This window comes from Carcharodon carcharias, chromosome 8 (genome assembly GCF_017639515.1).
Source record: "Carcharodon carcharias isolate sCarCar2 chromosome 8, sCarCar2.pri, whole genome shotgun sequence".
Taxonomy (NCBI): Eukaryota; Metazoa; Chordata; class Chondrichthyes; order Lamniformes; family Lamnidae; genus Carcharodon; species Carcharodon carcharias.
This window is the reverse complement of record NC_054474.1, coordinates 12,493,695-12,520,863: the sequence shown is the minus strand read 5'-3', so window position 1 is coordinate 12,520,863 and position 27,169 is coordinate 12,493,695. Positions and strand designations below refer to the sequence as shown.

Sequence of the window (27,169 nt, the reverse complement as noted above, 5' to 3'; positions counted from 1 at the left end):
GGTTAAGAACTGTGACAGCACGCGGAAGAGAATGGTGGCTGAGATTGGCAAATGTTAGGACCAGTGGAAACGTATCATACCCCAGGTAAGTTATCCTCGCTGTTGAGCAGGTAATCCCGAGCCAAGATGGGAATGATGTTCTCCATTCCTGCATGATTGATGTCTGCAGTATTGCCAAATCCATGAATTCCACCCACTCAAACATCTTTTCTCCCTTATCTACACCATTTTTATAACTTACAGATGAAAACGCTGACAGAAGACGAATAAAACTTCCAATTCTTTATCAGGCCCCGATGATTTTTCTCCCAGGTTATCGCTCGGGGGTGACTGGGAGATTAATCTTCCATCCACAGAGGCTCCAGGGCAATCCTGGAGGGTTGGCAACTCTCCTCGATGGGGGAGGGGCGAGCAGGTAACACAGCTGATAGAGAATTTCTGCACTGTTTTACACCCGGCCTGATTTTAACTTTCATTGCGGCTGCTGATTGCCTACTGTGCAATAGGTGGTATTTCTGACTCCCTCAGTGTGTTTGGTCTGATGGATAGGCCTCCATGAGTTGCTGTTGTAAGCTACTCATACTTCCTGTTAACTTCTATCTATTAATAGCTTATACCAGACTGATCTTGATGGGCCGAGGCATGGGAAGAGAGGAAATCATCCTGATAACAGGCAATCAATTGCACGTACCATGCAGCTCCACCCCTGTTAGCTCCTTATAACAGATCTGAGTTGTCCAATCCAATTGAACTCATTACAAAGCCCAGGAGTTGCTGCTGTCTGTGCTTAAGCCTTGAACTTAAAGCCTCTGGAACTTGAATTGGAGAGGAATGCAACACGCAGTTTGCTTTATTAGAATTTGGGAGGGCAATTTGTGAAAAACACACCCTCTGTGGTTCGGTGAGTGCTGAAGGAGAGTCTTATGGACTGATTTTATTTCAGATTTCCGGCATCCGCAGGATTTTGCTTTTATCCCTCCGTGGTTCCCAAGGTGAGGGATGAGGAATCCTACTCCTGCCTAGTTGAGTATCCACTTATCCTTAATAATTAATATCCTTAATTGGATATTCCCAACTCTGATCATAAATCACGGATGAAAAATGTGGATTACAAAGACAGACTTGACACTTGAATGATGTTATTTCTGGAAAGGAGTTTGGTACTTTCCCAAGGATTAAGGCCAAGCAGATATTTTGTAATCTGATGCCCCCTCCCTTCATCTTCACATGTTAGAAACCAAAATGCGACAAACTGACAATAGGCAGGTCATTAAAAAGAATTGCAATTTGACCTGTCTGAGGTGTGGGTGGGGGGGTGGCAGAGAGTGGGGGCTGGTGTAGAGAGTTGGGGGGGGGGGCAGGATATGGGAGGTGGGGCAGATGGGAGGGAAGGGAAGAGTATGGGGGAACAGGTGGAGAGGGTTGGGGGAGGGGGAGGTGAAGAGATGGGCTGGGTGAGGGGGAGGGGATGGGGAGGCAGATGGAGAGGGTCTGAGGGAGGGTGAGGTGGAAAGGTGGGGGAGGGTGGGGATGAGAGATTGGTGGAAGGGATGGGGGTGACAGGCGGAGAGAGTTGCAGGGAAGGGGAGGTGGGGGGTTGAGGGGGGAGAGGGGATAGGTGGAAAGGGGGGGCGGCGAGGGGATAGGAGAGCAGGTGGAGAGAGTCAGGGGAGGTGGAGAGGTGGGGGCGTGAGGGGGAGATGTGACATGGAGGAGGAGAGGGGAGGGGAAGGATGGTGGAGATGGGGAGGATGGGGGTGAGGGGGTGGGGAGGGTCAGGCAGCTGGAGGGGCGTAGATGGGGCTAGGGGAGGGGCAGTGGGATTGGAAGATGCACAGCAAATGGTGAAAATTTGCTGCCTAATTTAAAATTCAGCTGATGGAGGAGAAGATTTTTAAAATAAGTTCAAGTTTTTAAAAAATCTTTAAAACAGTGTTGATTTGAGAACTATATATTGAAAGTAAAATTAAAGAAATTTAATTGAAATATTTATGAAACTTGGGAGGTCAAAGAGTAGACAGTCAGAGCGAGAAGATTTTGAAAGGCAGGGGTGAAGTGACGAGGTGGAGAGATCTCGAGGCCTGAGCGGCGAGGCTGAACGCGGAGTTAACATTGGAGCAGGAACCATGGGGGAGGGGAGGAAAGTGGAGGCGGGGATTCTTAACTGGAGGAAGGACAGGAACAACGTGGAGAGATGTTTTGAAAACGAGGGTCGGAGATCTTGACAGCAATCCTCCGGGATCCAGTGCAGCTTGGGGAAGACGAGGGACGAGGGTGTTGGGCATGCGGCAGTGAGGCAGATTGCAGGGCAGACTGAGGTGGGGGGCGGGGGGCGGTGTGGTGAGGGCTGAGGGTAGGGAGAGCTCCCGCGGCGGGGGGGGTTGCGGGGAGAAGCTGAGTCACAATTGTGGAGCTGGACCATGAAACTTTGAAACATTTTACCCCAGGGCTCAATGCTGACTAAAGAAATTTAGGCATCTGATGATCGGATTGTGAAATTATGGGAGGTGTTTTGCTGCATTAAATACCTTGAACTAGTCGTGATATAGAAGGGCATAAAAGACCATCAAACTCAACTCCTTGTTCAGTGCTTTGATAGACACAAACATGGGGTTGGGGGGCTGTGTGGGGTGTGAGGTGGCGGGTGGAAGAGTGACAATCCCTTTCCCCTCTCGCCCGCATTGACATCCAGTCAGGCCCTGCTTCAGCAGTGGAGCCTGATAGCCTTTGCCCTGTATCGCTGCAAAGGTAGAGGGCAACAGCAACGCGGTCCAACAAGTTGACATCTTCTAGTCCTCACCACCGCACAGTGCCAGCAGGACCTTGCTGTAGTCTCCTGAAGTGTCTCCCTGGAAACAAACATAAAATTAACATTCTTTTCCCCACTGTCCATTGTGGAGGTTCAGACGTCTGTAGATACTGTACAGCAGGCGGCCATTCAGCTGGAGAGGGTGGGGCTGGGGGAGGGGCTCTTTTGTGTGTTGGTTCTTTTGAAAGAGTTATCCAATTAGTCCCGCTCCCTCTTTCCCCACAGCCCTGCAATACTCCTTTTCCATTATCTATCCAATTGCTTTTTTAAAGTTCCCATGTAATCTGCTTCCACCGCCCTTTCAGGCTGCGTATCCCAGATCACAACAACTCGCTGTGTAAAAAAAATTCTCGTCACCCCATCCCTGGTTTTGTTTTTTGCCAATTATCTTAAAGCTATTTCCTCTGGTCACCGACCCTCCCACCAATGGAAATACTTCCTCCTTATTTACACTATCAAAACTCTTCATGATTTTGGATGCCTCCATCAAATCTCCCCAATTCTTTCCCTACTTTGAGAACAACCCCAGATTCTCCAGTCTCCCCAACTATTGTCACCAAGCTCCTAATGCAATCTCAAAAAGTACATCAACTCCATGACTGGATGTGGTGAGGGAGGGGGGATTATTTTGTGATCAGCAAATTTGTACCAGACCCCATTGGAGATGTGATCAATGAATGAGTAACAGTTAGGTGGCAAGGAATTTTGCTCTTGCAAAGATCTCTGGAGCTAATTTTCTAGCTCACAATTTGTTCCTCTTTCATTTCCAATCCAATTTAAAATTGTTATCCTCATGTTCAAATCCCTCCAAGGCCTCACCTGCCCCTGCCTGACCCCTGTTTTTTTTAAAATTCATTCATTTATGGGATGTGGGCATCTCTGGCTAAGCCAGCATTTATTGCCCATCCCTAACTGCCCTTGAACTGAGTCAACCACATTGCTGTCACATGCAGGCCAGACCCAAAAAGGGATTAGTGAACCAGATGAGCTCTTAGCAACAATCGACTCATTTTAATTCCAGGTTTTTCATTGAATTCAAATGTCACCATCTGCTGTGGTGTGACTTGAATCCAGATCCTCACAGCATTACTCTGGTTCTTGAGATTATTGGCCCAGTGACAATACCACTACACCACTGCCTCCCCCATCTCTGTAACCTCTAAGAAATGTGTGTTTCCCCCAGTTCTGGCCTCTCATACATTTTCATTCTGCCACTGGGCAGCCTTCAGCTGCCTGGGTCCTAAACTCTGGAATACCACCCCCCTCCTAAACTTGTGCCTGTGCTAGCCCTCTGAAGGAGCAATTCACCTAGTGCCTTTTCCCTGTAGCCCTGAAAATATTTCCTTTACAGATAACGATCCAGGGTGAGAATTTCAAATTCAAGGTGCTGGTGAACTGGGAGCCAGTGCAGGTCAGCAGGCACAGCCAATCTCACGCTGACCTCAACCATTCACTGGATGCCCCATCACTGTGAGGGGTGCTTCACTCTGACACTGCCGAAATGGGGTTAAGGTTCGATGGTTCCCCTTCAACAACTTACCTCTATAAAGGAGAAGAGAGACACATCGTACATCTGTTTGAACTCGTGCCGGATGTTTAACAGATCAATTTCGCTCCTGGACACCATGATCCTGATCAGTGTTCGGTCATCTGTTCCTGCACCCTAAGAAACCACACAAAAGATCTAAAGTCAACACCAAAGATACAAGAACAGCGGCCATTAAAAGCTATTTAAACAAAACTAGTATTGCTGTAAAAAGACATCTTGTTGAAGCAATCCGAACAGTACCAATGTCAAGGCAAGCAACAACTTTATACACTATATTCATGATCATTGATGTTTTAAAACATGGCAGCTGAAGATGTTGCCCTCATGCCCTGCTCATAGTTTTTTTTATTTGGGTGTTGCTGGCTAGGCCAACATTTATTGCCCATCCCTAATTGCCCTTGTTCAGAGGGCATTTAAGAGTCAATCACTTTATTGTGAATCTGGAATCCCATGAAGGCCAGACCAGGTAAGGACAGCAGATTTCTTTCCCGAAGGGGCATTACAACAGTTTTTACAATGGATGGCCATCATTATACTTTGAATTCCAGATTTTTAGTGAATTCAAATTCCACCATCTGCTGTGGTGGGATTTGAACCCAGGTCCTGACAGCATTGCTCTGGGTCTCTGGATTACCAGTCCAGTGACAGTGCCACTACACCATGTCTCTCCCCCAATCCCTGCCACCCAACCCCCCCACCCCACCCCCACCCCCCAACCAAATGGTCAGCTGCAGGATATGATGGCAGCATCATTTCGTGTATTATTCTGCTGCTAAGGCAGATGTTTCATGTGGACTATCCCTTTATGGTCACGATCTCATTGCAGAGAAAGCAAGTGAAACCATGGAGGCATTTGTCAATGGAGAATGAGGAAATTGAAGGTGATCCACTTTAGGTAAACTGAGGGATGGCAGGGATTCGGATGATAGGTGGGCAAGGTTTCTTTGGGGTTTATGGTGTGGGCACTGGGGATTGGATTGAGGGAGTTGATAGAAGGTGGAATTGGGAGGTTGGATTTTGAACATTTGAGAAGTTGAGAGTTTCAGGAACTATGGGGAGATGGCAGGACAGAGTCAGGTAATATTTTGTGGGTGATGTGGAGAGGATGTTTCCTCTTGTGGGAGATTCTAGAACTCAGGGTCACTGTTTAAAAATAAGGGGTCACTCATTTAAGACAGAGATGAGGAGAAATGTTTTCTCTCAGAGAAAATCTTTGGAACTCTCTTCCTCAAAAGGCAGTGAAAGCAGAGACTTTGAATATTTTAAAGGCAGGGCTAGAGAGATTCTTGATTAATTGTTATTAGGGGTAGGCAGAATGTGGCAGTGAGGTTACAATCAGATCACCTATGACCTCACTGAATGGTGGAGCAGGCTCAAGGGGCCAAGTGGCCTACTCCTGCTCCTAATTCATATGTTCATATGGCAATAGTACTGAAGACTTGTGCTCTAGAACTTGCTGCGTGGAAAATTGCCCAGGTATGTCCTGTACACAAAAAGCAGGACAAATCCAACACAGCCAATTACCACCCCATCAGTCTACTCTCCAATATCAGCAATGGAATGGGTCATCAACAGTGCTAGCAAGTGGCACTAGCTTAACAATAACCTGCTCACTGATTCCCAGTTTGCGTTCCACCAGGACCACTCAGCTCCTGACTTCATTACAGCCTTGGTTCAAACATGGACAAAAGAGCTGAACTCCCAAGGTGAGGTGAGAGTGACTGCCCTTGACACCAAGGCAGCATTTGACCGAGTGTGGCATCAAGGAGCCCTAACAAAACTGGAGTCCATGGGAATAAGGGGGAAAATTCCCACTGGTTGGAATCATACCTAGCACAAAGGAAGATGGTTGTGGTTGTTGGAGGTCAGTCATCTCAGTTCCAGGACATCACTGCAGGAGTTCCTCAGGGTAATGTCCTCGGCCCAACCACCTTCAGCTGCTTCAACAATGACCTTCCTTCCATCATAAGTGGGGATGATAGCTGATGATTGCACAATGTTCAGCATCATTCGCGACTCCTCAGATACTGAATCAGTGCATGTCCACATACAGCAAGACCTGGACATTATCCAGGCTTGGGCTGACAAGCGACAAGTAACATTTGCGCCACACAAGTGCCCAGCAATGACTATCTTCAACAAGAGAGAATCTAACCATCGCCCCTTGATACTCAATAGCATTACCATCACTGAATCCCCCACTATCAATATCCTGGGGGTTACCATTGACCAGGAACTGAACTTAACTAACCATATAAATACTGTGGCTACAACAGCAGGTCAGGGGCTGGGAATCCTGTGGTGAGTAACTCACCTCCTGTCTCCCCAAAGACTGTCCATTACCTACAAGGCACAAATCAGGAGTGTGATGGAATACTCCTACTTGCCTGGATGAGTGCAGTTCCCAAAACACTCAAGAAGCCTGACACCGTCCAGAACAAAGCAGTCTGCTTGATTGGCACCACATCCATAAACATTCACTCCTTCCACCAGCAATACACAGTAGCAGCAGTGTGTACCATCTATAAGATGCACTGCAGGAACTCACCAAGGCTCCTTTGACAGCACCTTCCAAACCCACGGCCACTACCATCTAGAGGTAGAAGGGCAGCAGACAGATGGGAACACCACCACCTGGAAGTTCCCTCCAAGCCACTCACCATCCTGATTTGGAAACATATCACTGTTCCTTCACTGTCGCTCGGTCAAAATCCTGGAACTCCCTCCCTAACAGCACTGTGGGTGTACCTATACCACATGGGACTGCAGCGGCTCAAGAAGGCAGCTCACCACCACCTTCTCAATCAGTGATGGGCAACAAATGCTTGTCTTGCCAGCGACGCCCCACATCCCATGAATGAATTTTTAAAAAGCTGCGATGGGGATAATCGAGTGTACTCCAACTGCGCTGGGAGTTTTCAGAGATATGCAGCTGTGGAGTAAATACATGAGATTGTACGACAGCCATAAATAAGGTTAATGAAATCTCATTCGTTTACCCTCATTGACTTGTACAGGCGTTCTGCAAAGAATGCTGGCTTGTTCTTGATGGAGCGAACTAGGAGAGAGGAAACAGAGAAATGGGTCATGCCAATGTGTACAACAACAACTTGCATTTATATAGCACCTTTAGCATAGGAGAACATCCCGAGGCACTTCCAGAGGGTTATCAAAAAAAAAGAGACAAAGTTTGACTTAAACTCATTAAGAGTGAATTATTATAGAGCGGTGGGAACAGATTTTCAAGAGTATCATACAAAAGGGAATTGAATAAATAAGATATGGGGCTTTGGAAATAACTGGATTGCTCTTCCAAAGAGCTGGCACAGGCTTGACGGGCCAAATAGCCTTCTTCTGGGCTGTATTATTCGATGCCTGCATTGCAGTAAAGGTTCGTTGTGCCATCAAATCAGGTAAGGAGTGAGTAGGACAGGTGACCCAAAGCTTGGTCAAAGAGGTAGGTTTTAAGGAGTGTCTGAAAGAAGGAAAGAGAGGTGGAGGGACACAGGCGCTTAAGGAGGGAATTCTGGAGCTTCAGGCCTAGGCAGCTGAAGGCATGGCCGCCAATGCTGTAAATAAAAGTCAACCTTAATTTACATGGCACCTAATTGCAGCTCAAATACATCACAGAGTAGGAGTGCGGTGCTATGTGGCAAAACACAGCATCCACTTTGCAGCACAAAACATCACCTGGACAATGGCACTCGTTTGGGCACAGCATGATCCCAAAATCAGCATTTGAGTTAAGCAGCCGATTAATCTATCTTTTGGTGTAGGTTCAAGTAGGAATATTGGCCAGGGCACTAGGCTGAGGGACTGGTCTTCTTTTACTTGTGCTACTAGATCATTAATGTCCACTTGAAGGGATAGGCTAGCATTGGCTTATCGTCATCCAATGCCCCTCAGTATGGTACTTGGGTGTTGGGGGGGGTTTATTTGCTCAAATCTTGGAGTGGGGCTTGAACTCAACAACTTTTTGACATGACTGTGCTACGCACTGAGCCAGAGATGGCACCACATCAGGGATCAGACAGAGTCCAAGCTTACCTACCCTTTTCCAGATCTTTAGTCTCACCAACTGCAATGATTCATGAAAATATCCTGGATTGAAAAAAGATTTACACACACAGGCAGGAAGAAGCTGATGTCCTGGGAAATTGCCGGTTGGTGATCCATAGGATTGGAGCAGTCCATCAGCAACAGAGGGTAAAGAATGAGCCAACAACATAGAGAGTGCGGCAAAGGTTCACCTGACTGACTCCTGGGATGGCAGGATTGTCGTATGAGGAGAGATCGGGCCGACTAGACCCGTATTCCCCGGGAGTTTGGAAGAATGAGAGGGGATCTCATTGAAACGTATAAAATTCTGACAGAGCTGGACAGATTGGGAGCAGGAATGATTTTTCTTCTGGCTGGGGGTGTCTAGAACAAGGGGTCACAATCTCAGGATACAAGGTGGACCATTTAGGACTGAGGTGAGGAGAAACTTCTTCACTCAGAGGGTGGTGAACCTGTGGAATTCTCTACCATAGAAGGCTGGGGAGGCCGAGTCACTGAATATATTTAAGGAGGAGTTAGATAGATTTCTAGACTCTAAAGGCATCAAGGGGTATGGGGAGAAAGCGGGAGTGTGACGTTGAGATAGAGGATCAACCATGATCATACTGAATTGTTGAACAGGCTCGAAGGGCCAAATGACCTACTCCTGCTCCTAGTTTCAATGTTTCTATGCGACAGGATGATAAGGGAAGTTGTGGAGAGAAAGATACAGATTCTGTTTGATGGCTTGTTTACTTCCTAACGGAGTGCTGACTCACGCTCTACAGGCCAGGGAACATGCAGAAAGTACTCCAGATTCACCCCAGTGTAATTGAACCGTGTAAAGATGCACAAAGCCTTCCACTCCTCCATTCAGTCCAGCCAGTGGCAATACAGGGAGGCCTGATACCCCCTTCTCATGATTCACTCCCTGCACTTTTGTAATGGAGTCATAAAGCACGTTACTTATAACATGAGGGTAAGGCTCAGTGAAACAGCAGCAATAGGGTGAGTTAAACTCAGGATCAGTGCAACTGAGGGGAGGTTGGGGAGGGGGGGGGAGTTGGAGGGTGGTGGCATAGTGGTAATGTCACTGGGTTCAGATTCCAACAGAGCAGCTGATGGAATTTAAATTGAATTAATAAATCTAGAACACAAAGCTAGTCTCGCTAACAGTGACCATGATCATCAACTGCTGCCAAAACCCATCTGGTTCACTCATGCCCCTTCAGGGAAGGAAATCTGCCATCCTTATCCGGTCGGGCCTACATGTGACTCCGGACCCACAGCACTGTGGTTGACTCTTAAATGCCCTCTGATTTTTTTTAATATATATTCTTTCACGATTTGTGGGCATCGCTGGCAAGGCCAGCACTTGTTGCCCATCCCTAACTCCCCTTGAACTGAGCGGCTCGCTGGGCCGTTTCAGAGGGCAGTTAAGAGTTAACCATATTGCTATGGGTCTGGAGTCACATGTAGGACAGACCAGGTAAGGACAGCAGATTTCCTTCCCTAAAGAGAATTAGTGGGTTTTTAACAACATGGTCACCATTACTGAGATTAGCTTTCACTTTCAGATTTTATTAACCGAAATCAAATTCCGCCGGCTGCCATGAAATGGGCAATAAATGCTGGCCTTGCCAACGAAGCCCACTTCCCGTGAAAGAATAAAAAGGCGATTTAAGAGTTAATGGGCTGAGAAATTCTTCACCACGAGGAGGTATAGAAGACAAATAATTTGTGAGAATTAGTGCAACTTCTGAGGAAGTAATGGGAATAGGAAAAGAAAGAGAGACAGAGGGAGAGAGAAAGCAGAAAAATGGAGTCAAGGGGCCCTGATCTTGGCACAGACTATTGTAACCTGTGATGGAATCTCGATGCTTCTATCACTCTATGCTGGTTTCTGCGGTTCAACCGTCTAGAGCTCCCATGCAAGGAATGGCCTTTTTATTGTGGGGTGGATGCTCGTCAGTGCCCATAGAACCAGAATCAAGGTGGGGGTCAGTGTGTTAAAAGGCGAAATGTGCAGAGAAGATAATCAGAGTGAATATTGATACCATTGTGCAAGCCAATGATGGGGAGACAGGACAGGATGCACTATATACTCAGCAAACTGAGCCTACTTTGAGTTTCTACAAACTAGCAACTAGCAGAACGAAATGAGCACAAGACAGCAAAATCTCCCCATAAAAGTAGGATTATTTCCGTAGCAAAATGCAGTCAGTGGAGGATAGTTAAATAATATTAATTGCGGCTATAAAATCATTCCCTGTCATTTAGTAAAGTCTCCAGGTATGTTTGATAGAGCAATTATCAAATCATCTCCATTCTGGCTGGGACTCGTGGGGTCAGTATAGGCAGCTATAGAACATCATAAAAAATAAATGTCTAGAGAGCAAGGGAAGCAGAGTGAGGAATGGATTTGGGGAACAGAGTGAGAGGGAGCAAACAGAGTGGGGGTGGGGGCGAAACAGAGTAGGGGAGCCACACTTCCAACACACTGGGTGCGTGTGTTGTTAATGCAGGTGTGCAGCGTGTGAGTGAGTGAGCGAGCAAGAGAGAGAGAGTGTGAGAGAGTGTGTGTGTGTGAGTGAGAGAGAGAGGGTGTGAGAGGATGGGTGAGACGGTGTGTGAGATGGGGTGTCTGTGTGGGTATGACGGTGGGAGAGACGGTGTGTGAGATGGTGTGTCTGTGTGGGTATGACGGTGGGAGAGACGGTGTGTGAGATGGGGTGTGTGTGTGGGTATGACGGTGGGAGAGACGGTGTGTGAGATGGTGTGTCTGTGTGGGTATGACGGTGGGAGAGACGGTGTGTGAGATGGTGTGTGTGTGTGGGTATGACGGTGGGAGAGACGGTGGGAGAGATGGTGTGTGTGTGAGGGTATGATGGTGGGAGAGACGGTGGGAGAGATGGGGTGTGTGTGAGGGTATGACGGTGGGAGAGACAGTGGGAGAGATGGGGTGTGTGTGTGCGCGTGTAAGTGAGTGAATGTGTGTTAGTGTGGGTGTACATGTGTGAGTGTGAGTGTGCCAGTGTGTTAGTGTGAATGTGTGGTTACTTTGTTTGGAATAAGGTGCAAGGACTCACCAATAGCAATTAGTGCATTCCTCAGGTCTCCAGAAATATCGTTCTTGATAGTCTGCTCGATGTCTCTGTTAGTGAGTTTAATGTAATCCTGGAAAACTGCAAGAAAAACCAGTCCACTAAGTCAACACTCAACACCCAGCAATATAACCAACAACATCAACACAAACATGATTCATACCTTGACTTTAGCTTGATAAAGCATCACAATAGGCTCCATTAAGAGGATTATCAAACAAAAGATGATACCACTTAAGGAGATATTAGGACAGATTAGTTTGGTTTTAAGGAGCACCTTTAAGGGAGAGAGAGAGACGTGGAGAGGTTTAGGGAGAGAATTCTAGAGCTGAGGGCCCAGACAGCTAAAGGCACGGCTGCTAATAGTGGTGCGATGAAAATTGGGAGTGCTCAAGAGGCCAGAATTGGAGGAATGCAGAGATCTTGGAGGGTTGAAGGGATCGAGGAGGTTACAGAGATAGGGAGGGGGTAGAGGAAACTGTGGAGAGTTGAGAATCAGCAATGAGTTACAAATTAGGGTAGGTGTTGAGGAGTGGGAAAACAGAGGTTTAAGGAAAACATGGCAAGCTGTGGCCAGGACACCACGAGAACTCTAAACTTCTTCAAATTGTGGCCATGGGATCTTTTACATCCAACCCAGGGGTCAGAAAGGGCCTTGGTTTAAGAAATCACCTGACGGATGGTACCTCCGACAGTGCAGAATTGGAAGTGTTAGCCTCGGTTTGTTGCCCAAGTCTCTAGAGTGAGACTTGAACTTATAACTTGCTGATTCAGCAATGAGAGTGCTCTCTGAACTAAGGCTAACACTGCTAAAAGCCTACAGGAGTTGATGGGAGATCAGTAGACAATTGAGTGTCAGCAGCAAACTCTGTTAAAACTCACCTCTCCTGAGGTGTGGGTAGCTTCTCATGCACAGGATGCTGATGAACTTTGACTCCATGGAACCAGAGTCTTCATCAGTTGAGCTGCACAATTCCTGGTAATCAGAAAGCATCGGAATAGAATTAGAAAATCTCTACAGCACAGAATCAGGCCTTTCAGCCCAATTGCTCCGTGCTGGTGCTTATTGCCACACACAAGCCTCTTCCATCCCTACTTCATCTCACCCTATCAACGTTCTCTACTATTCCTTTCTCCCTCATGGGTTGGTCTGTCATCTCCCAAGCCAGATTTATTCTGTCAACCAATCAAGGGTCTTGGTCCTGCAGCAGGTCTCAATTTTTCATCACTTAAGATAAAAGCAAAACACTGCAGATGCTGGAAATCTAAAATAAGAACAGAAAATGCTGAAAAAAAAACTCAGCAGCTCTGGCAGCATCTGTGGAGAGAGAAACAGAGTTAACGTTTCGAGTCCGTACGACTCTTCTTCCGAGCTAATGTTTAAGGTCGGCAAACTATTTGAACTTTTCATCAGGGTTCGGGCTAAAGGTCATCGACCTTAAGCGTTAACTCTTTTTTTCTCTCCACAGATGCTGCCAGACCTGCTGAATATTTCCAGCTTTCCTTTTTCTTATTTAACAACAAATGAACTGGATCAAGAAAGAGATATTGGAGCAATGCCAACTGTGGCTCAGTTGGTATCAGTTCTTGTCTGTGAGTCAAAAGGTTGTGGGTTCATGTCCCACTCCAAAGACGAGCACAAAGCCTAGGCTGGTGTGTGCAGCACTGATGAGAGTGTGTTGTCTCTCAGATGGGTATTTTTTTTGTTCTTATTTCAGATTTCCAACACTGTCAGTATTTTGAGTTCATATTAGTGTCATTTGTGATTAAATCAGGATCTTAAAATCCTTTGGGTTCTTTCCTGATTCCGCACTTCCACCCACTGACTTCAACTCAACTAAGGATTGGGAGAGATACCAAAAATAAAAGGGCTTGATTCACTATCACCAAAGCACCACGTCAACACTTGAATAAGGCCATGTGCATGAGTGCAATTCCCGAAACTGTCTCCTGCCAGGAAATTTCAGAGGGGCAACATGGATTAAAAACCAATATTCTATATTCAAAAGAAGTACAGAGGCCTCCTTGACTCAAACACGACAAGCTCATCGGCCAATAAGGAAGTATGTCAACCTTGACTCAACAGGGGACACTTTGCAGAGACTTACCAGGTAGTCTGATATAAGCTGACATGGTTTGCATAGGAAAGGAAAGAAAAGAGAGGGTTTTTTTTCTCTGTCATGTTAGCAAGAATTCATATGCCTGGCAATCAATAAGAACACAGGAATAATGGACACCGAGAGAGCACAACCCATCTGATAGGAATGGATAATGACTGTCACCTACTCTTGCCCTGTGATGGGATTCTGGTCTTTTCTCTTCCATGGGATGTGGGCATCGCTGGCGAGGCCAGCACTTGTTGCCCATCCCTAATTGCCCTTGAACTGAGTGACTTGCTCGGCCATTTCAGAGAGCAGTTAAGAGTCAACCACATTGCTGTGGATCTGGAGTCACATGTAGGCCCAGACCAGGTAAGGGTGGCAGGTTTCCTTCCCTAAAGGACATTACTGAATCAGGTGAGTTTTTATGACCATCGATGATAGTTTCATGGTCACCATAACTGAGACTAGCTTTATATTCCAGATTTATTGGGTGGAATCGTGGCGGGGGCAGGGCTGTAAAACGTGGCAAACCATTCAAAAGTCCATTGACTTCGGCGGGACCGTAAAATCCCATCAGTATAAAACTCCACCCAATTAACTGGATTTAAATTCCACCAACTGCTATGGTGGGATTTGAACCCATGTCCCCAAAGCATTAGCCTGGGTCTGTGGATTGTTAATCCAGTGACATTACCACTGTCACCCCTCTGTCACCCCGCTGCTTTGGTTAGTCAATTTCAGGACTGGCCCTACTCTTGACTTCAATCACATCTTGATAGAGTAAATAAGCAGAAACAGTTTCCACTGGTGGGAGGGGCAGTAACCAGAGGAGGATAATCGACAAAAGAGCCAGAGAGGGAGATGAGGAAATGTATTTTTTTAGACGCAGCGCATTATAGTGATCTGGTATGCTTGGCCTGTAAGCAGCTGTGAAAGCAGATTTAATAACATATGTCAAAAGGGGAGGTGGATAAATACTTGTAACGGAAACATTTTCAGGAGTATGTGTGGAAAGAGTAGGGGCTCTGGGAATAATTTGCGAGCTCTTCCAAAGAATCTGACACTGACACAATGGACCGAAAGGCCTCCTTCGTACCAGTTCATTCTATGAATGCTCCAGGCAAAGTCATCAACTCGAGACCAGGCGCACCCTGAAACAGGAGAGTTACATGGCTGGACTGGGAGAGCTATATTTCGAATAGGGCCCTTTTGTGACCATATGAATACTGGGAGACCTTGCCTCACTGTACAGAATAGCCACACAGGAGAGGAAATAGCTGATGTAGACTGTGAAAAAGGAGATGCAGATACACATTGTCTGATAGTCAGTTATGCGCCATCATTGAAATCCAAAAGTGGTCCAGGGTCATGTTCTGTGCATTATATATAAAAAAAGTTACATTTCTATAGCACCTATCACAACCCCAAAACGTCCCAGAATGCTTTACAGCCAATCAAGCCACTGCAATTTTGTAGGAAATGTGGTAGCTAATTTACACACAATAAGCTTCCACCACCAAAATGTGATGTTGGTTGTGGGATAAATATTGGCCCCAGGACATGTCCCCAAATTTATCAGTGTCATGGGATTTTTGCACTCAGCTGAGGGTACAGACAAGGCCTCAGTTTCATATGATGGTGTCTTAGACTATGGAACTCAGTACTGCACTGGGAACACCAATTTAGATTATATGCTCAAGTACCTAGAGTGGGAATTGAACCAAGAACCTTCTGACTCAGTAAGCCAAGGGACCTATTCCTCATTTTTCCTTCCCTTTTGGCTTGTGTATTCAGTTCTGAGTTGGACTTGTTTGTCTGTAGCCCAGTGTTTGGCTAATTTTTTCTTTTATTCATTTATGGAATGTGGGTGCCACCGGCTGGGCCAACATTTATTGCCCATCCCTAATTGCCCTTGCGAAGGAGGTGGTGAACTGTCTTCTTGAACTGTTGCAGTCCATGTGGTGTAGGTACACCCACAGTGCTGTTTGGGAGGGAGTTCCAGGATTTTGACCCAGGGATAGTGAAGGAACGGCGATAAATTTCCAAGTCAGGACAGTAAGTAGCTTGGAGGGAAACTTCCAGGTAGTGGTGTTCCCATCTGCCTGCTACCCTTGTGCTTCTAGCTGTTAGAGGTCATGGGTTTGGAAGGTGTTGCCTAAGGAGCCTTGGTGAGCTTCTGCATCTTGTTAATGGTACACACTGCTGCTACTTGTTTGTCGGTGGTAGAGGGAGTGAATGTTTGTGGATGTGGTGCCAATCAAGCGGGGCTGCTTTGTCCTGGACGGAGCCAAGCTTCTCGAGTGTTGTTGGAGCTGCACTCATCCAGACAAGTGGAGAGTATTCCATCACACTCCTGACTTGTGCCTTGTGGACAGGCTTTGGGGAGTCAGGAAGTGAGTTACTCGCTGCAGGATCCCAAGCCTCTGACCTGCTCTTTTAGCCACAGTGTTTAAATGGCTGGTCCAGTTGAGTTTCTGGGCAATGGTAATGCCATTGAATGTCAAGGGTCAATGGTTAGATTCTCTCTTGTTGAAGATGGTCATTGCCTGACACTTGTGTGGCACAAATGTTACTTGCCACTTGTTAACTCAAGCTTGGGTATTGTTCAGGTCTTGCTGCATCTGGACATGCAATGATTCAGTATCTGAGGAGTCGCGAATGGTGCTGAACATTGTGCAATTATCAGTGAACATCCCCACTTCTGACCTTATGAGGAACTCCTGCAGTGATGTCCTGGAACTGAGATAATTGACCTCCAACAACCACAACCATCCTCCCTTGTAAACAAAAACAAAAATACCTGGAAAAACTCAGCAGGTCTGGCAGCATCTGTGCAAGGGAGCACAGTTAACGTTTCGAGTCCACATGACTCTTTAACAGAACTAAGGAAAAATAGAAAAGGGGTGAAATATAAGCTGGTTTAAGGAGGGGAGGTGGTGGGGTTGGGACAGGAGAGCTGGATAGAGGACCAGTGATAGGTGGAGATAACCAAAAGATGTCACAGACTAAAGGACAAAGAGGTGTTGAAGGTGGTGATATTATCTAAATGAATGTGCTAATTAAGGGGAGAAAGCAGGACAAGCAAGGTACAGATAGCCCTAGTGGGGGTGGGGTGGGGTGAAGGAATCAAAAAAAGCTAAAAGGTAGAGATAAAACAATGGATGGAAATACATTTAAAAATAATGGAAATAGGTGGGAAAAGAAAAATCTATATAAATTATTGGAAAAAACAAAAAGGATGGGGAAAAATCAGAAAAGGGGTGGGGATGGAGGAGAGAGTTCATGATCTAAAATTGTTGAACTCAATATTCAGTCCGAAAGGCTGTAAAGTGCCCAGTCGGAAGATGAGGTGCTGTTCCTCCAGTTTGCATTGAGCTTCACTGGAACAATGCAGCAAGCCAAGGATGGGCATGTGGGCATGAGAGCAGGGTGGAGTGTTGAAACGGCAAGCGACAGGGAGGTCTGGGTAATGCTTGCGGACAGACCGAAGGTGTTCTGCAAAACGGTCACACAGTCTGCGTTTGGTCTCTCCAATGTAGAGGAAACCGCATTGGGAGCAACGAATGCAGTTGCTTCCATCTTCCCTTGTGCTAGATATGACTTCAATCAGTGGAGAGTTTTCCCCGATTCCCATTGACTCCAATTTTGCTAAGACTCCTTGATGCCACACTTGGTCAAAAGCAGCCTTGATGTCAAGGGCAGTCACTCTCACCTCTGGAGTTCAGCTCTTTTGTCCATGTTTGAACCAGGGCTGTAACAAGGTCTGGAGCTGAGTGACCCTGGCGGAACCCAAACTGGGCATCAGTGAGCAGGTTCTTGCTGAGCAAGTGCTGCTTGATAGCACTGTTGATGACCCCTTCCATTACTTTGCTGATGATCGGGAGTAGACTGATGGGGCAGTAATTGGCTGGGTTGGATTTGACCTGCTTTTTGTGGGCAGGACATACCTGGGCAATTTTCCACATAGTCGGGTAATGCCAGTGTTGTAGCTGTACTGGAACAGCTTGGGTGTGACAAGTTCTGTAGCACAAGTCTTAGGTACTATTGCCGGAATATTGTCAGGGCCCATAGACTTTGCAGTATCCAGTGCCTTCAGCCGTTTCTTGATATCATGTGGAGGGAATCGAATTGGCTGAAGACTGGCATCTCCTCAGCAGGAGACCGAGATGGATCATCCATTCGGCATTCTGGTTGAAGATTATAGCAAATGATTCAGCCTTATTTTTTTGCACTGATGTGCTGGGCTCCTCCATCATTGAGGCTGGGGATATTTGTGCAGCCACCTTCTCCAGTGAGTTGTTTCATTGTCCACCACCATTCACGACTGGATGTGACAGGACTGCAGAGCTTAGAATAATCTGTTGGTTGTGGAATCACTTGGCTCTATCACTTGCTGCTTATGTTGTTTGACACGCAAGTAGTCCTATGATGTAGCTTCACCAAGTCGATATCTCATTTTTAGGTGCTGCTCCTGACATGCCCTCCTGCAACCTTCATTGAACCAGGGTTGATCCCCTGGCATGGTGGTAATGCTAGAGTGGGGGATATGCTGGGCCATGAGGTTACAGATTGTGGTTGAATACAATTCTGCAGCTGATGATGGCCCACAGCACCTCATGGATGCTAACGTGGTCTTTCGAGTCAGAGGAGAGGACAGAGGGCATAGGACATGTTAGAGGTCTCAAGAAAACACTTTAAAGACAGACTTACATTTATATAGCACCTTTCACAACCTCAGGGTGCCCCCAAAGCACTTCATAGCTAATGAAGCACTTATTCGTTCCTCCAATATTTGAACAAAAACCTTCAAGGAAAATGAATTATGGAAACACACCTTTTTTTAAAAACTCTCCTATGATTTTTCTCCAGGGTTTTGACTGTATTAGTATTGAGAGGTTAATCTTTATTTCATGTAGACTCTAGGATAGTCCTAGAGAATTCGGACCCCTACCCACCAAGGCTCTGTACACCAACGAGACCTGTGAGTGGCTGCACCTTCCCAAGATGGGCTTTCATGTTGAAGCAGAAATGGGCAATGCCGATCGCTCGTTAATTGAAGAGCAAGTTTCATCTCCCACCCACCCCTTTGATCGAGCACTCAGCACCCCCTTGCCCCAGCGGTTTTGATACCTTTGCATCCTCCATGGCACGTGTCAGATCTGCTTCCCCTTCCTCTCTGTTTCCCTTTTGTAAAAGAACAGAAACAACATTGTAAGGGCTGAGCAACTTTAAGACAATTTCAACAACAAATAACTTGTCTTTACAAAGCACCTTTAACATGGCAAGATGCCCCAGGCTGATTAACAAGAGCGTTACTTAAAAAAAAAACTTGGCACTGAGCCACAGGAGGAGATATCAGGAGAGACAACCAAAAACCATGGCCAAAGAGTTAGGTTTCCAAGAGCACCCCAAAGGAGGAAAGGGAGGGCACGGGAGAGCTTTACGAAGGGAATTCCAGAGCTTAGGGCCTGGGCAGCTAAAGGAAAGGCCACCAATGTTGAGAGATTAAAATCGGGGATCTTCAAGGGGTTGGAATTGGGAGGGTGCTGAGATCTCAAAAGCTTGTAGGTCTGGAGGGTGTTACAGAGAGGTGGAAAGGTTAAGATGGGATTTGAAACATTCTTGGACCAGGAGTCAGTGCAGGTCAACATACACAGGGGGTGATGAGCGAAGGTGACTTGATGCGAGGTAGGATGCGGTCAGCAGAGTTTTGGATGAGCTCCTGTGGAGGGCAGAAGATGTGAGGCCAGCCACGGGAGCACTGGAATAGTCCAAGTCTAGAGGTAAAGACATGGATTTCAGCAGTAGATGATCTGAGACAGGGCAAAGTTGGACAATGTTGAAGAAGAAATGGGCAATGATGATTGCTTGTTAATTAATAAGGAGGTGGAAGTAGCTGTTTCACGCTGCTACTATGCAGCAGCAACAGGAGTGGAGATTGCCATGAACAGGATGCTGCCGTCAAGCCAAGAAGACATTCTGCCTATCACACAAGTGAGTAATGTGGTATATGAATTTCAGTGCCAGTGTGATGCTAGGTCTATAGGCCGTACATCCCAAAGACTGGCGGATCATATCCAACAGCATTTCCGAGCCGCTGTTCACAACAGGCAGGGTACAAACTGTGCCCAACCAGCCCCTGCTTGCAAAACTCAAAACACAGTGTCCGACATTATGTGCGATTCCGCGATTGGACAACATTTGCTAAATAATCCTCAATGTGCTAAGAATTACACTGACAACCAATTAAAGATTGTCAGTCAGGCTTGCAGTGTGGCACATTTGCGTGTACTGGAAGCTACATATATTAATCCACAGGGCCCTGTTCTTTGCAGACAGAAAGAACACGTACACATATTGCACCTGTTTCAGCTAAACAAAATAAGTGACAGCCATTGGCTGACTCATTCCTCAGGGCAATACCTTGACCAATCAGAGCCAAGCTGCCTGGTTTAAATTTCAAACAATGCTTGGCAGTTAACTGTCATCCACCATCAGTGGTGCATTCTCCATGGCAATGCCACATGCCAACCAATCAGCACTCTCTTCACATACAGTATATATTGTTGTTTTCCCCCTTATATTGGTTTTCTTGCAAGTGTCCTGATGATTGCTAGATGAAAAGCTTTAGCATGTCTCTTTTTTCAGCAAAACTCAAATAGTCCTGGTGAAGGAAATGGCAATTTCAATATATTAATGGGTGCTAATAAGGTCGACAGAGAGAAACTATTTACACTCATTGAGGAGTTTAGGGCTAGGGGACATAGCCTAAAAATGAGAGCCAGATCCCTCAGGGGTTGGGAAACACTTCTACTCATCAAGGGTGATAGAAGTTTGAAAATTACTTCCACAAATGGTAACTGATGCTGGGATGATTGTAAAATCTGAGACTGGTAGACTTGTGGGGCTCGATGGCCTGTTTCTAAGACACAGTTTTAGAAAACTGATTAATTGGGAGGTGAAAGTATTTCCCTTTAATTTCCCTGGGGCAGTACTGGATCCGCTCCCTGCAAAATCTTTGGGATCTACATGGTCGAATAGCCACTGCCCCAATACCCGTTGCCTGGCATCACAAATGAAGAAGGGGGACTTAAGCAGAGGTCCAGGGAGTGACCATACATTTGGAACTGGACCTCACAGAATACTATTCTAAAGGGTGCGCAGGAGCAGAGAGACCTGAGCGTATATGTACATAAGTCACTAAAGGTGGCAGGAGAGGTAGTGAGAGTTGTTTCTAAAGCATACATTATTCTAGGCTTCATTAATAGGGGCATAGAGTACAAGGGCAGGGTGGTTATGATGAACTTATATAAGTCACTGGTTAGACCCACTATGTAGAAGGAGGCCATTCAGCCCATTGTGTCTGCACCGGCTCTCTGAGCATTTTAACTTTGTGCCAATCTCCTGCCTTTTCCCTGTAACCCTGCACATTCTTTCTATTTAAATAATCATCCAACACCCTCTGAAATGCCTCAATTGAACCTGTCTCCACCACACTTCCAGGCAGTGCATTCCAAACCCGAACTATTTGCTGTGTGAAAAAGTTTTTTCTCACCTCGCATTTGCTCCTTTTGTGAAATCCTTTAAAACTGTGCCCTCTGGTTCTCAATCTGTTTATGAGCAGGAACAGTTTCTCCCTATTTACTCTGTCCAGACCCCTCATGATTTCCCTCTCCACAGAAAACAGTCCCAACTTCTCCAATCTTTCCTCATAACTGAAGTGTCTCATCCCTGGAACCGTTCTCGTAAACCTCACCTGCACTCTCTTCAATGCATTCATGTCCTTCCTACCCAGAACTGTACACAATACTCCAAATGAGGTCCAACCAGTGACTTATATAAGTTCATCATAACCATCCTGCCCTTGTACTCTATGCCCCTATTAATGAAGCCTAGAATAATGTATGCTTTAGAAACCACTCTCTCTACCTGTCCTGCCACCTTTAGTGACTTATGTACATATATGCTCAGGTCTCTCTGTTCCTGCGCACCCTTTAGAATGGTATCCTTTATTTTATACTGTCTCTCCATATTCTTTGTACCAAAATGCATCACCTCACACTTCTCTGCAATGAACTTCATCTGCCACCTATCTGCCCACTCCACCAATGTGTCAATGTCCTTTTGAAGTTCTACACTCTTCCCCTCACAGTTTACAATTCTCCATGTTTTGTGTTATCCGCAAACTTTGAAATTGTCCCCTGCACATCAAGCTCTAGATCAGCGTGAAATAATTAAACAAGCTTATCTCAAATAGGCTGGAATACAAGGGGTAAGATCTATGTAACAGGTGTACGGATCTCTGGTGAGGTCCCATCTAGAAAACCTGGGCCCCGCACCTCGAGAAGGATAACCGGCTTCAGAAGTGGGGAAGCGAAGAAATATGCAGGGGCAAAAATGGTTCAGTTGAAAGGATCAGGTGTCATAGGCTAGGCTTGTATTTCCTTGAATATATAAGATTAAGGGATATTCCAATCGAGGAGTTTAAGATAATTAAAGAAGTTGGTTGGGTGAATAGAGAGAGAGATATTGTGTTTCACCTGGTGGGGGGAGTTCAGACAAGGGGACAGATCTTTAAAATTAGTGCAGGGGTGATGTCTGGAAGTACTTCTCAACACAGAGGGTAGTGGAAATCGAGAAATCTCTGCCCGAAAGAAACAGTTGAGGCTGAGGCTCGATTGAAAATGTCAGAACTGAGACGGATAAGAATTTTTTAGGCACGGGTATTAAGGATTAAGGAACCGTGACAGGTAAGATACAGGTCAGCCATGAACTAACTGAACAGCAGAATAGGCTCGAGGGGCTGAATGGCCTCTTCCTGTCACTGGATTCCTTCCTACGAGTCCGTGCTTCCGTGTAGAGGAGTGTGGAATATTGGGAGAAAAAAAGTAATACATTTGAGCCAATTTTAGCAATGGAAGAAAAGCTTGGGGGAACTGAGATACCTTAGTTCCCATTTTAGGTTATGTTTGTGTCTGGTTTTGATATAAATCAGTTGAACATCATTTGTTGCCCTTCACAACTGGAAGGAGTAGAGTCACTGTCGCCCAACCCTCCTCCATTTGAAAGAGAGAACTTGCAATTATATAAGGCCTTCCACGCCTTGAGCACACCTCAAAGTCTTTCACGGCCAATTAAATACCTATTGCACTCTCTAATTGTGACTAACAAACAAAACTGTTCAAAGAAAAACAATTTTTAAAACAAAAATAAAAAAACACACGCCTTTGATTTTCCACATGGATTGTGTTTGCAGCAGTGTTCAGGAATGTCTAGTCCCAGAGGGTTGGCTGCCCCTACTCCTCAAGGCTCCATTCAGCAGTGAGTCCTCCCAGAGGCACGGGCACTCCCAGCCGATGGTCATGTTTTAGAGAGTGTGCCAGTGACACCCAGTGGCCAGAGCCCAGAGGGTGTGCCTGGTGGAATTCTGAGTAGGGAAGGTGGTGTTGATGCAAGGTGAGACCCCTTAGACACTGAAAGAGCCCATTCCGTCCGTCCGCCCAGTTTCCCTCTTCCTACCTCGACCACCTATTTTAATCCCAGTCTCCTGCTCTCTCCACGTGCCCTCGAATATTCCTCCTGTTTCCTGAAGCGCTACAATACCCCTTTGAAAGAATTTAAAGCAAGAGAGCTCCCTCTGCCCTTGCGAAGGCATAAAAAATTGGGCCGGAATTTTATGGCCCCATTTCGGTGGGGATGGGGGCTGTAAAATGCGGCGAGACATTCTAAACCCCATTGACTTCGGCGGGAAGGTAAAATCCCGCTGACATTAAATTCCGCCCATGAAATCAGTCGCGGATCCCGCTTGCGATTTCTAGCCTGCAAAATGTTCCTGCAAAATACTTGCTGGTTGATGATGCGATTGGGGCCTTGAGTTAAAATGACCCCTCGACCACAGGGTCAGAAGAATCTAAATCCGCGGAGAACAGGGACAGGAGGTGGCCATTCGGCCCCTCGAGACTGCTGCTCGATGCGATCGTTGGTCTCTATTCTAACTCCAATCATCTTCCACATTTCAGATCCCTTAATATTGCTGTTAGGAATATTCTACTGATCCCAAATTTAAAATTATTAATTGAACTAGCCTCTGTGGGATAGGGTTCCACATTTTGACTACCCTTCACATGAAGAAGTGTTGCCAAGCTTCTCTCTGCTTTTAAGGTTATGCCGCTTTGCCCAGACACCACCACCAGCGGGAAAAAGTCTCTCTTCATCTATCCTATCCATTTCTTTCAAAATCCCAAAATCTTCAATCAAATCATCTTTTATATTCCAGATAATACTGCTTTATGTAATCCTTCCTCATAGTCTAACCCCATCGTGCTGAAGGTGCGAAAAGCGTTATATCATTGCAAATTCTTTCTGTAAAATGGGGAGGGTTGGGTGACAGTGACTCTAGCCCTCCAAGCTGGGAAGGGCATCGAATGATGTTCAACTGAATTACAATAGGTTATATCGAAACCAGACACAAAAACCACCTATAATGGGAACTAAGGTGTCTCAGTTCCCCTAAGCTTTTCTTTCATTGCTAAAAATGGCTCAAATGTCTTACTTTTTCTCTCCCAATACCTCACATTCCTCTGTACAGAGGCACCGACTCATAGGAAGAAATCTAGTAACAGGAGGAGGCCATTCGGCCCCTCGAGCCTATTCTGCTGTTCAATTAGATCGTGGCTGACCTGTATCTCAACTCCGCCTACCTGCCATGGTTCCTTACCCATGCCTAACAAAATCTTATCAATCTCCGGCCAACAGGAAATCCAAGTTGTATTCTGTCCAAGGTCAATAAATCCTTTCAATGGTGCAGTACCCTGAACTTAACACAGCACTCCCGGCAACTCCAAAAGCAAAAGACTGCCAGCGCTGGAAATATGAAATGAAAGCAGGAAATGCGAACAGATGGTCAGCAGGTCTGGCAACTTCTGTGGAGCTAGAAACAGAGTTAACATTTCCGGCCGACGCCCTTTTGTCAGAGGTGGAAAAAGTCAGGAGTGTGATAGGCTCTGAGCAAGCGAACGTGGGGAGGGTGGAAGAAGAACTAAAAAGGGAAGGTCCGTGACAGGGTGAAAGACAGGAGAGATTAAATAATGAAAGGGTTGGGTGGTGGAGCCAAAGGGAGGGGTAATTAAAACTGAACGAAAGATATGTTTACAAATAAACAGCTGCCAACTGAAAAGGAGAAACAGAGTAAAACCAAAAACCAGGGAATAAAATGGGGCAAAGGTTATGATTTAAAATTGTTGACATTAATGTTGAGTCCAGAAGGTTGTAAGGTGCCTGACTGAACGATGAGGTGCCGTTCCTCGAGCCTGCTTTCAGCTTCTTTGGGACACCGCAGCAGACCGAGGACAGGGAGTGCAGGGTGGGAGCAAGGTGGAGAATTAAAATGGCAAGCGACAGGAAGCGACAGGGTCATGCTTGCAGGCTCTGCAAAGCAATCACCCAGTTTGCGTCTGGTCTCCCCAATGTAGAAGGCACTGCAACAGTACTTCAGGTGGTAGTCTAACCAGGGCTTTGTATCACGGTAGCAAAACGTCTTCCCTTTTACATACTAGCCCTCTAGGTATCGTTCCTGTGGAAAAGGATTCCCAGATTTGAAGCTTCAGGATGAGGACTGGGAAAGGGAGGAAGCTGGACTGGAGCACAGGACAATGTAAATCCAATCTCAAAGAGATAGACATTTTACCTAAAGTCCTTACTGAGTTCATACCTGAGCCAGTGAGATCAGAAGTCTCTTAAAGTGACCAGATGTATCTGAGCTTAGGTCATCCTCCAAACTCTTGTGGTAGGCTGCAGAGGAAAGGAAAATGGGGTTAACGTGACAAGAGGAGAGCTATCAATGATAAAACTGGGTTCTGTAGAATGCACTGCCAGCCTGGGTCATGGATTTAAGACACCCACTCCAGAGACTTGAGCACATAATCCAGGCTGACAGAACGCTGCACTGTCTGGTGAACTAACTTTCAGAAGAGACAATAAAAACCATGGCTTGATCTGCCCTCTCAGGCAGTTGTAAAATATCCTACACTGGATGAAGACGAGGGGTGAGGTTCTCTCCAGTGTTGTAACCAATGTTTATCTCTAAGCTATCGTCACATAAATAGATTCATCCCCATCTCCCCAGGGTCATTCATCTCACTGCTTCCTGCAGCTGTTCCAGAACTCCAAAAGAAAATTCACTGTGTGTTCCCTGCCTCTATTCACACTAAGTCCTGATCATCCATCACCTGGGCTCCCTGACATACACCACCTCCTGTTCTGACAAGGCCTCCAGTTTAAAATTCTCATTCCTGTTCAAATCCCTCCCTGGCCTTGTCCCTCCCTGTGCCTGTAATCTGCTCCAGTCCGACAACCCTCCAAAAACTCTGCACACTTTCATTCAGTGCTCTTGTCTATCCCCCTCTGCCTTTACCCCACCATTTGCAGCCGTTCCTTCAACTGCCTCTGCCCTAAGATCTGAAATTTTTCTCCTAAATAGCTTGACCATTCCACCTCAGTACTGATTGTCTGACAGTGCAGCACTCCCTCAGTACTGCCCCTCCAACAGTGCAGTGCTCCCTCAGTACTGATCTTCAGACACAGCAGCACTCCCTCAGTACTGCCCTTCCACCAGTGCAGCACTCCCTCAGTACTTCCCCTCTGACATTGCAGTACTCTCCCAGTACTGACCCTATAACAGTGCAACACTCCCTCAGTACTGACCGTCCAAAAGTGTAACACTTGTTGAACACGTACCTGTGAGGAATCTAAGAAATTTAACAGTAAAACAAGTTCCTGTGGAACTGGGACATGCTCATCATTTTCTTGTAAAGGCAACTGACTAAGGACATCAGCGTTTGTGAATTGATTGGCAGGCCTATGTACGGAGGTGTATTCATATGGCTGCAAGATTAAGGCTCTATTAATATTTCTGTATCTTCTTTCTATGGGCCTTCATCTTTCTAGCGCAGACTTTAATCTTGGCCTTCTTTTTGACTTCACTATTGGCCAGACCTCTCTCCAATGCCGGCTCAACTTGTCTCAGCTCAGTGGCTGAGCCTCCCAAAATTTCACTATCTGTCTGCTCCTTGGAACATTCTGCAACTTTTGCTTCCAAAGCCTCGTTGGCTTCATTTAGCTGATTTTTCAGCTCTTTCATCCCTTTTTTGTATTTGTTTACTGCCTCCTGGAAAATTGAGCATGGTTGTGTCTTTTCTGCCAACTCATCCTTCAGTTTATTCAGAGAAGTGCTGAATTCCTTGTGTTTCTCTTCATACTTTTCCAGAGGTACAAGGTCTGACCTGAGGGAATCTTGTCGTGTGTGAAGGTCTTTCAACAGGTTTTCGTTTTCCTGGCGAAGGTTGTTCACCTCGTCTCAGACTCTGTCATCAAGCAGGGTCTCTTCGACTTTCTTTTTGCTGTTCTTCGAGGTTTTGGCTTAAGACAACCTGCATTTCTTCAGGTTGCTGAGTCCTTACACACTCCTTTTCCAAAACAGGAGCGCTTCCAGCTTCCTTTTGGAATATCAGTGACCAATCAAGGTTGATTTCCCTTAGCCAATTTCACCCTAGAAGTCTTGGTCCTCTGC

The 27,169-nt window shown here is 46.1% G+C and overlaps 1 protein-coding gene across 1 annotated transcript in view; it reads right to left on the bottom strand.

Moving 5' to 3' along the window:
* Nucleotides 1–1,763: 1,763 nt before the first annotated feature.
* The window catches only part of anxa6 (annexin A6), a 103,402-nt gene continuing 77,996 nt past the window's right edge, over nt 1,764–27,169 (bottom strand). Inside the window, exons 19-25 of the mRNA XM_041194387.1 lie at nt 25,313–25,392; nt 18,733–18,786; nt 12,383–12,476; nt 11,486–11,581; nt 7,358–7,416; nt 4,350–4,472; nt 1,764–2,849 (exon numbers count right to left, since the gene is read on the bottom strand). Coding sequence (XP_041050321.1) covers nt 2,790–2,849; nt 4,350–4,472; nt 7,358–7,416; nt 11,486–11,581; nt 12,383–12,476; nt 18,733–18,786; nt 25,313–25,392 — 566 coding nt within the window. The 3' untranslated portion in view covers nt 1,764–2,789. The remainder of the gene's footprint in view (nt 2,850–4,349; nt 4,473–7,357; nt 7,417–11,485; nt 11,582–12,382; nt 12,477–18,732; nt 18,787–25,312; nt 25,393–27,169) is intronic.